The sequence below is a fragment of the Chenopodium album genome, chromosome 15 (assembly GCF_948465745.1).
Source record: "Chenopodium album chromosome 15, dcCheAlbu1.1, whole genome shotgun sequence".
Classification (NCBI taxonomy): Eukaryota; Viridiplantae; Streptophyta; class Magnoliopsida; order Caryophyllales; family Amaranthaceae; genus Chenopodium; species Chenopodium album.
In genome coordinates, this window is record NC_137848.1 from 10447483 (window position 1) to 10457703 (window position 10221).

At 32.0% G+C, this 10221-nt stretch overlaps 2 protein-coding genes across 2 annotated transcripts; one reads left to right on the forward strand and one right to left on the reverse strand.

Moving 5' to 3' along the window:
* Positions 1–1001: 1001 nt before the first annotated feature.
* LOC145581876 (protein IRX15-LIKE-like) lies at positions 1002–3588 on the reverse strand. Its single transcript, XM_081638907.1, has 2 exons — positions 3073–3588; positions 1002–1752 (listed from the first exon to the last, which is right to left on the reverse strand). Exons 1-2 carry the CDS (start codon positions 3540–3542, stop codon positions 1254–1256), a joined length of 969 nt encoding a protein of 322 aa, XP_081495033.1. The 5' UTR covers positions 3543–3588; the 3' UTR covers positions 1002–1253.
* Positions 3589–5818: 2230 nt separating this feature from the next.
* Positions 5819–9698, forward strand: LOC145581877 (uncharacterized). The gene is made up of 4 exons (XM_081638908.1): positions 5819–6068; positions 8386–8444; positions 8928–9109; positions 9325–9698. Exons 1-4 carry the CDS (start codon positions 5909–5911, stop codon positions 9392–9394), a joined length of 471 nt encoding a protein of 156 aa, XP_081495034.1. The 5' UTR covers positions 5819–5908; the 3' UTR covers positions 9395–9698.
* Positions 9699–10221: the final 523 nt, after the last annotated feature.

Below are 10221 nucleotides of genomic sequence, written 5' to 3' on the forward strand. Positions count from 1 at the left end.
CAAATTAATTGTTGATAACTGAAATTTCTAATAACTATTGGGTTTATTCTTTTTTTTTTTTTTTTTATTTAAAAAAAAAAAAACTTTACTATCCTCTTTTTGACTTAATTATGACAACTTAACTGCTAATAATGATGAAAGTTTATGCTTTGTTGACATGGCTACTTTTTACCAATACTAATGTATTAGCCATTAGGCTAGCATATTTGGTGAAACTACCCCATTAGAGCAACTTCAATGGCAAGCTAATTTGACAATTAGCTTGTCATGCCACATAAGCTTTTAAGCTAATTATTATTTTAGCTACTTTTTGCTCCAATAGCTAGCTATTAGCTTAGTAGTAGTTGTTGGATAGAAAATACATAGAAAGAGCTTAATTGGTGCAATGAGCATTTTCATTTTGGCAAGTTTAATTCCCAAGCAAATTAGCTTGGCAAAGCTAATTTGCTTAGCCAAGCTAATTGAGTTTTCTAGCTCCAATGGTCAAGCTAATAGCTAGGGAATTATTGTAATTGCAAGCAAGTCCCTAGCTACAACCATTGGAGTTGCTCTTAATACCTTACACAAAAAAAAAAAAAAAAAAAAAAAAAACCCAAGAAGTAATTTTAACATTTATGAAAAAGGATAAATATAGATGATTATGTGAAGTACTCCGTACTAATTGTTGTAGACCTATCTCTAATTAGGCTCAAAGAATTATCATGTACAATTAACTCCAAAATGAGAGTGAGGGATAGCTCGGGTGGTTTGAGCTCTCTCCTGATTCTAGGTGATTTTGGGATTGATTCTTATCACTCATTCTTCTGACTCTAAAAAAAAAAAAAGTATATTAGGTCACATCTCTAATTTAATATGTGGTTTGTAATACTCTATTTCAATTTATTCAACTTACTTGAGATCAAACCTCATTTGTTGCCTTTGTACCTTCATATAGATGATGATCAACCAAAAATAACGCATTTTTGACTTAATTAAAATTAACATAAATAAATATAAAAAAAAACACAATAATAACCGTTTGATACATCAGAAACTTGAATTGTTCGATGTATATACATATTAAGACTCGAAAATTTATTTTACAAGCCCTTTCTTTAGGGGAAAATTGTTCATAAATAAGAACAAACATTTACCTATACCATAGGGCCAAATTGCATGATCAAACCATACATTTTCACTACACTTCCATGATTTACATGTTCAATAAAGAAAAACAATTCAACCCACCAATTTATGAGTCTCATAAAATAAACCTAAGAAGATTTCTTCTTATAATGGCAAAACTCAAAGCAATTCTCATCCATCCTCTCTAACACAAAATGAGCAAGCATCCCATTATTTTCCACCAAATTTTCCTTGCACAAAAACTCCTCACTTGAAACTCTTTGAGGGTCTAAGTTATAGTCATGTACAAAAACATGTGTCTTCCCACTCTTCGCCGAGGCCTTCTTGTTTCTTGCTAACACACTAGAGGTGTAGATAGTTGACATCCTCCCCGGGGCCGAGTGCCAATGACCTCTTGGACCGTCGATGAGAATGACATCCCAATCGATGTCGTAAATTTGGTTTGGCAAGTCATTGATGCCTAGTTTGCACTCAGAAAAGAGCAAGTTTTGTACTGGTTTACACTCATTGTGAGCTTGCTCTTTTACGGAGGATATTAATTCTTTGTACTCGCTTAGCTTTGTTGTGTATTGTGCGTCGTATGCTTCAATTTCAGGGTGTTTTTCTTCCATATATGCTGCATAATACCTGCCAAAACTTACTAATTTAGATGTAACCTAGCTAGCTTAATTTGTGTGATTTATTTGTGCCGTTTATATAATAAAATAAATATATCAAAACATGCTACTATATATTTGCCTAATTTCATTCAATTGAGACAACAAAAAAGCACTTTATATAGCTAATTGTGGAATACATATATTGTTAACTTTTAGTGGTTGGGTTTTGCTATAAAAATACATGATGTAATATTTAGGAAAAATTGTCAAAAATAATACAAACTTTGAGCGGTCCGCTAAAAATAAGTCAGTCTTTTAATTATTTCTAAATAATACAAACTTTGAGGGATATCTACTTTAAACAAGTTATTTTACCAACGACTTATTTAGCCGGTTAATTTTTTTATTTATCTTATAAAGTTGTTTAATAGTTTTATAAAAATAATACAATGTCACGTGTTCCAAATAACCTGTTCATGAGGTAACTAATCGGTTTTAACTTCTTTAAAGTGGATACCCTCAAAGTTTGTATTATTGAAAAATAATTAAAAATTTGACTTATTTTTGGCGGATTGCTCAAAATTTGTATTATTTTTGACAATTTTAAATAGATATTTTAAATCACACTAGTCAATTCTATCATATAAGAACGTAATTTAAGCGGCAAAACAAATAACATTGTATTTTCACCCTCTTTATTTTCATATTTAAATTTTAGTGTTAGACAAGAAGTTACAACATTTAGTATTTTACATATGTGCAAGCATGCATGTTATATTATGGAATTTATGGATCAAATAATGTGCCACATGTATACTTTGTGAGTATATATTGATGAGAAGTTCAATTTTAGCATATAGTAGTGGCATGATTTATTTGAGCGCTATCCTACGTCATAACATGAGTACAATGCTATAACGGCCTAGCTAAGGAAACATGTAAGAGGCTGATAAATTATACTCCGTATAAACCTAAGCATATACTTAGCTCATTTTCTATTTATTAAGAGGTAAACTGTTAGAAAAATAACTAACATGCATGCAAAATGAGAAGACATTTGTCTCACATCTGAATGGATGACAAACGTATAATTAAACTATTAAGCCTAGGGTATCCCTCATATGATCACCAGTTGGTTTTAGGATAAAAACTTTTTATTAAAATTGTATGTGGTCAAACTCCCATCTAGCGTGAGCTAATGTATATATGGTTCAATGAAGATATACAATTAACTAATTGTATAAACCTAAGTTTACAATTAATTAAGTAATGGAAACTCGATAATATAAAATTAAAAAAGAGAATGTATGAAAGAGTCCATTTGAATTCATTAAACTTATTACGTTACCTGTTCTCATCAATGAAAACCGTTCTACCATGGTTGTTAAGAGACCGCCATAACAAAGTTTCATGCGTAAGACCAAAAACAAGAAAGTTGCAAGGAGAAGGACACCGACGTAACACATCCGAAATCGATTTTGTATCAGAAATATCCATCTTCTCCGTTGTGTTAGCTCTAGAAGAGTAATGTAGAAGAGTACTCACAATATTCTTAGGTAGAGGGTACAAGGAAGTCGTGTGCCCCACATCGTTAGAAGCCGCAACACCACTAGTAACCGCGGTTGTGGAGGGAGTCGAGCTCGAGTAGGCCGAGAATGAGTCACGGGTGTATATAAGGGTGAGGAGAAAAATAAGGGTGAAAATTGAAATAACGGCTAAGAACCATAACCTATTTGAGCTACCTTGTTTAAGAATGTAAGGGTGTAAGAGAATAAGTTTTGTGTTGTTTGTGTTATTGTTGTTCTTCATTTTTTGCATGCAAAAAAGAAGAAAATAAAAAGATAGGGAATGAAAATTATTTGTGTTTGCGTTTTTTTTTTTTTTTTTTGAGTTGATTAAAGATGGTATATATTTAAAGAAAAAAGTAGGGTTTAAATAAAGGAAAGAAAGGTAGGAAGTTTGTGATAAAAAAAATTAAGGGGGTTGGAGAAACTTGGAGTGGAAATTAAATTAAAAGATGGGTAAGAGAGCTAGAATATGAATGTGACATTATAATAGAATGTGAATTTTGATTATATTATATGGTTGATTGATTAAAGTAGTATAGTATGTAATTGGAGGATTTTGTATTATGTTATGATCAAAGCCAATTCTTATTGACCACGTGGAAGATTTTGTGGTAAATGATGTAGATTTTTTCATGGTAGAAGGGGATTAGGATTTACGCAATATATGTGTTATGTTGCCAATTTGTTTGTTCATATACATTATCCATCTACTTTGTACTGTCTTTGTAGTAATTTTATGATGCGACTGTAGGTGAATTACAAATACTGTCTCCAAGATAGAGCATTCTTTCCATTCTTTAATTTGTATCCATAATTCATATCGATCCTTATGAGACAATTATATCATAATAATCAAAGAATTTTAAAGTAAAACTTTTAATAATTCACAATAAATTGGTGGCGGAGAAGATTTTATTTTGAATTTACAATATGTGTTATGTATGTAGAATTTGCAGTTCTTTCTACTCGTATTACTACCTCTCACCGTCCTAATTAGTATCCTCTTGTGTTTGCGTAATTCATATTTATTTGAGTTTTTTTTAGACTTTAAAGCTTATGATGATATCATAACAATATCCATCCCATTTAATGTAAAATATTATTCTATATCCGCATAATGTAACAAATTCTTACATACAACCGGATTGCCTGGCTAGAAAACATAATTACGTACACTAATCGAGACAATATTTGTACTCCTTTCGCTATTGTTCATCTATTAATTGAGTAATCTTTTCTTTAATGTTTCTTCTTTTGTAGATACATCCGAGTGTATAATAGACATGTTAAATGTTGTAAGTCTTTTTAAAAACTTTTACTTAAAAATAATGTATGGAACAAACTACAAAACTATAAAGACATACAAGTACAACTTTTGACTTAAGTTTAAAAAATTGAAAGAAGATTTTAAGAGCAAATGAAGTACAAATAATACTTTAAACTTGTACTTGTATATGACATGTAATGTCTCAAATTATCAATATCATACAAAGTAGCTGTATGTGGTAAATATTGTTTGTGCACGTTTTTGTAATTGTGTGAAATTTTGTACCCAAATAAATATGATGAAATGTGAAGCTAGCTAGTCACAATCAAGATGTGTATAGGGAACCAACAAACAGATATGCCAAGCGAATAGGAAGCTTCAGTTGTTGGAAGGTCCAGGTCAAATATTACACCAAACTATCTTCATCATTTTAATCATTCAATAATTTCATCACCAAATAAATCACAACATTAGATTTTAGTCCTTATAAGATAGTCCAATTTCTCTTTTATTTTGTTTACTGTTACACCCCGCATACTAAAAAAACAATTATATACCTACTCACTTAATACAACTCTTTAATAAACGACGGGGTAAACTTTAAAAATAAAGAAAGTACTATACAACACTTTTTTATTTATTTATTTATTTTTATATATCTCTTCAAACACAATTTTTACTTCTCCAAGTTACTCCAGATTGAAGCTGTTTCAAGTTAGTTAACAAAACAAATGGATGAATTAAGAATCAAATGAGTAGTGTTTAAGAGTTGGTTGATCCATACCATGATGGCTGCCTATAGCCCATTAGCCCTATAGTATGGAACTATGGATACTTGTAGAAAACTAAATCTAATTTGATCACTATAAAATTAATTTACCTAAATAGTACGATTAGTACCTATGGAGCATACAACCCATTATTATGTTGTTTTGTGAATAATCAACTAGATTATTTGGTTAAAATCTTGTTAAAATTTTGAAGGGTGATACTCAAGACATGAGATCAAATCTTGTTTACATATATCGAAAATAATCACTTCGTAAGTGGTGTAAAAAAAATTGGTGCAACCAAATTTACAGATCCAACCTAATTACCTAGTACTCCGTACCATGTAAGTAGTGGATCCTAAGTTCGACATATATGAACATTGTAATTTAGCACGACTAGACCATACTAGACTCAACTCAACTAGACTCGCCCCATGCGACACACAATGAACCGAATTAACACCTATCCACATTGAAGCTTATGCTGTATTTTGCTTCAGTCAAATTGATCAATACAAAACAGCATCACTCCATTTCTGTGTTATCGATTCAGAAATTCAACCTCAACTAAGGAGAGAGATGAAGATGGGATTGATGATCTATGCGACCTTGATCTTAACAATGGCGGCAATCTCTCATGGACAACAACTGAGCTCGAAAGAATGCGAGAATTTGGGATTCACTGGTCTTTCTCTCTGCTCCGATTGCAAAACTTTGTCAGAGTATGTCAAAGACCAAGGTCTCCTTCCTTTCTCAATTTTTCATTCTCTTCTCTGAATTTGATACGTATTATTTGATTATTTCGTTAATTTGATTGATTAGGGTTTTTACCCTTTTTAATATTTTCAATTCTGGGTTACTTTTGCGGGTTTTGAATTGATTAGGATTGCAGATTGCATCAATATGAGTGTTATAATACATAAATTAGAATTAATTGATTGAAGAATTTGGTATAATTAGCTTAATTATTGGTTGCCATATGAGTTCCCTTGATTCTAATACATGAGAATGGTTGGGATTGAGTGAGAACTGGCAAGCGTTGATATATGCAAGTATGATTTGTATTAATTATTAGCTTGATTGGTGTATGCCGAGTTTTGATAGGTGTTAGTGATTGTAGACTGTTCATGTGTTGGTTAGGTGAAAGCTTGAATCGAATGAATTGAATTTGAATGGGTGGCTCGCTTTTATACGGAGAGACCGTGGTGATCGAGTAAGAGTTGTTAGTTTTAGGTAAAAGAGTTAATAAGAGATGAGCCTGAAATTGTGTTCAATGAGTTGATCTAAATAGCCCATTTGGTAGCCATTTATACACAGTGGTAATTGGGATATATTTTAGTGTAATTGGGCAAGCAAAGTAACACCCTAATGTCTGTAGTAATCCAAACTTGTATTTATTTTCGTAAATGTACATTACCTCCCTATATCACCCTTCAAATGATAATGGATGGAAATGACAATTTGTAAATAATTTGGGGTGAAATAGCATTGCCATGATGATAATAGACATTAATTTTTTTTCCCTTTATTAAATTATTAATTATATACAAATTCAATTATATTACACCGTTGATTATCACTTACCAAACAGGCCGTAATAGTTTTGGCGATTGGGAATTATAGCGTGAGATGCTGCAAAGGTAGCTAGTGAATAATATACATTGATGGGCTGTTGATAAAAAATTAAATATTCAAGATTTAAAATATTTGGTGTATTTATCATTTTATCTGTGGTCTCATTGCCTACCTTCTGCTATCTTCCTTTGCTTGAAAATTAGAGAATAGGAGTTAATTTTCAAGATTTAATATATTTGGTGTATTTATCATTTTATCTGTGGTTTCATTGCCTACCTTCTGCTATCATCTTTTGCTTGAAAAAATTAGAGAATAGGAGAGTATTTAATGGAGATTATGTGGATTTAGCCCTTTACTATTGAGTTAATTATTTGATATCTGTTGGAATTTTGTAAGCCTATCCTATGGTTAAATTTGGACTTGTCATGGAAAGCAGCAACTTACCTAGCTCGATAGGCCTAAGTATGAAGACATCCATTTTGTACTCTCCATCCACAGTTTGCCACACTGTCGTGTAAAATCCGGTTAGCTGGGAGGTACAGGAGAGTGGTTTATATTTTAGACTCATTGGTACAAGATATCCAATCTTTGCATTAAAATTTTGTCACCGTGAATGGGGAATCCACTGAGAATGTTTGCCAAAACTATGGGTATCCGCCACATAAATTGATGTCAGATATAGGAAATCTTTGTGTGGATTTGTGCATTGGCACTTGGCACTTTGGTAGTGATTCTAACCTAAGCTATGGACATTGGACAGTAGCGTAGTTGAGCTGGGAACGTTTTGGTAGTTTTAACATTGTGCTACCAATATTCCATAACACATGGCTAAAGCAAGATATATAACATCGTTAACCTCTCATTAATTTTTCCTGCATTGTAGTCAATAGTCATAGTTCTATGAAACAAGAACCATGTATATATCAGCCTAGTCATCTTTCAAATATCAGGGTTTTTGCAAAACTAAAGTGTTAAATGGAGCTTGGAGTCCTTGTATCTCTATGCTTTCATTTGCAGAAAAGTGAAATGTCTAGTTGAGATTATGGAATCAAACAGGCAGATCTTGTAATTGGAAGAGGCTAGAGGCATTTGGTTTCTGAGGGGAGCTTGGAAACTAAGCACTATTCAAGAGAATACTTATTGATCTCTGTTTTATTTTATTTAAAAGAGCAATAATGTTTTTGTTACGAAGAACTTTAAGATTTGTTTCCTTTGTTTGTAATGTGAAAAATGAAGCTAAGTCCTTACCTTTAATCAGTTCAAAGAGAGGCTGAATATGAAAGAATTTAAGTTCTGCATGGCCAGACATTGGCTGCCGAAGATAATATGCACTCCCTGCTATGAGATGCCTTACTCTCCCTAAAACCCCACCCCCTTAGATTTATCTTACCTTTTTTTTTGTACTTGTACAGTGCTTAATATGAGTATTTGGCATCAAGAACCTATTTATATAATGTTGGTGCTTATGACTTGTGTTTCAGAACTGGTATCTGACTGCTTAAATTGCTGTGTGGAGGATTCTGATGATTCAATGAGCAAGGTATTTACTCTTAATGAAGTTATCTTGAACTTCCAACTTAATATTCAAGATTCTAAATTGTCCCATGATATTATGGATCCGAACTTGAATACTTGAGAGTTTGTGTTTGCTTGATCAAGAACGCCAATAATTTGAAATTTAGCGCCATAATTGTACCTCAAGCTGTATATTTGTGACTTTGTTATGCATAATTTAGTGGACTCTGATTACTATGTCCTAGAGAAAACCTCTACTCACGGAAGAATATTTAGTTTTCATGATACATCCCTTAACGTTTTGGGCTATTATATTTTGTAGTTTTGTACCCTTTGTTTTCTTGTCCTGCATCTCTATTTCACTAGAGTGTTGCTAAAATTGAGAAAAGAGATGAAATCTTCACCTCTGTCTTTGTCACAATCAAACTAAAGTAATTGTGTTTTTGACAATTAGAAATAATTACTGCTATCAGGTTATTAACTTTTTTAAGAATAACAACCGTTACAGATTACCTATGCTGGTGCACTGTTGGAGGTCTGCATGAGGAAACTGGTCTTCTATCCTGAGATTGTTGGCTTTATAGAAGAAGAGAACGACAAGTTTCCTTCGGTCAAAGTTCAATATTCTTTTAACTCGCCACCGAAGATGATTATGCTAGATGACAATGGTGAACATGCTGAAACAATTAGGTTAGTAATGTTCCATTTCTCTGGATTTTCAGCTCCCTTAATCAGCATAATCTTTGGACTTTCCTAGGCCAGTTGTTTACTTTTTTTAACACACACTGTATCATGATGCCTGAACAGCAAACTAGTTGGCTTTTTTTTTTTTTTTTTCATTTTATCTTTTGAGCCATATGTAATGTCCTAAACTTGTAATCATATGTTAATCTTTTTGGATGTAGAATTGACAACTGGAAACGTGAACACATCCTGCAATTTCTTCGGGGGAAGCTCAGATCTGCTGCTAGTTAAAATGGGTGACAGGAAGCTAGATGTTGTCAAATCATTTATTGCTTTAGTGAAAATTTTGATCCTTTGTTGCCAAATGAACGAGTTCGTCAGCTCAATCTTGATGAATATTTTCTACTTATAATGATCTTTGACGTGCTTCTAGGTTGATGATTTTTTTTTTTTTTTTTTTTTTTTTTTTTTTTTTTTTTTTTTTTTTTTTTTTTTATGATAATTGTTCTTATACCTATCTAATTTGATACTTCTGTATTATGAATTGAAATCCACACTGAAACATAGAGTAATTTTTTTCCGTTCTTGACTTCTTGAGGGCTCCTTGTGTTTGTTAGCTCTAATGGCATACTATAAACGCCAAAAAAAACTCGATGATTAATCAACTTTACTGTCTAATTTTGGTCTGGATTACGTAATAAATTCGAGAATTATTTCAACTATCCTCTTGTCCCATCCCATTTTTATTTTCTAAACCAATTTGGCCTTCTTAATAGCCTAAAATTTATAAACTTTAACCCAATTTTCTATTCTCATAAGTGTAGCTTGAAACCGAGCTAATCTAGTATGTGAGCCTTGAAGTTTTATGCAAATCTTATATGGATGGATAGCCCTTGAAATAAATTTTCAAATGATATATCATAATCCCATTTACGATTTATAATTAATAAGATATGAGCGAAATACTTATCTAAGTCCAAATCGACACCCTTGAACTATTTCGGCCATATTTTTTAATTTTGCAAATGATATTGTCTTGATCCTAATTGGATTGAAAAGTAGATTTCTAGAATTCCAATGATAATACTACTTATAATTTTTTTTTAACTTATTCTATG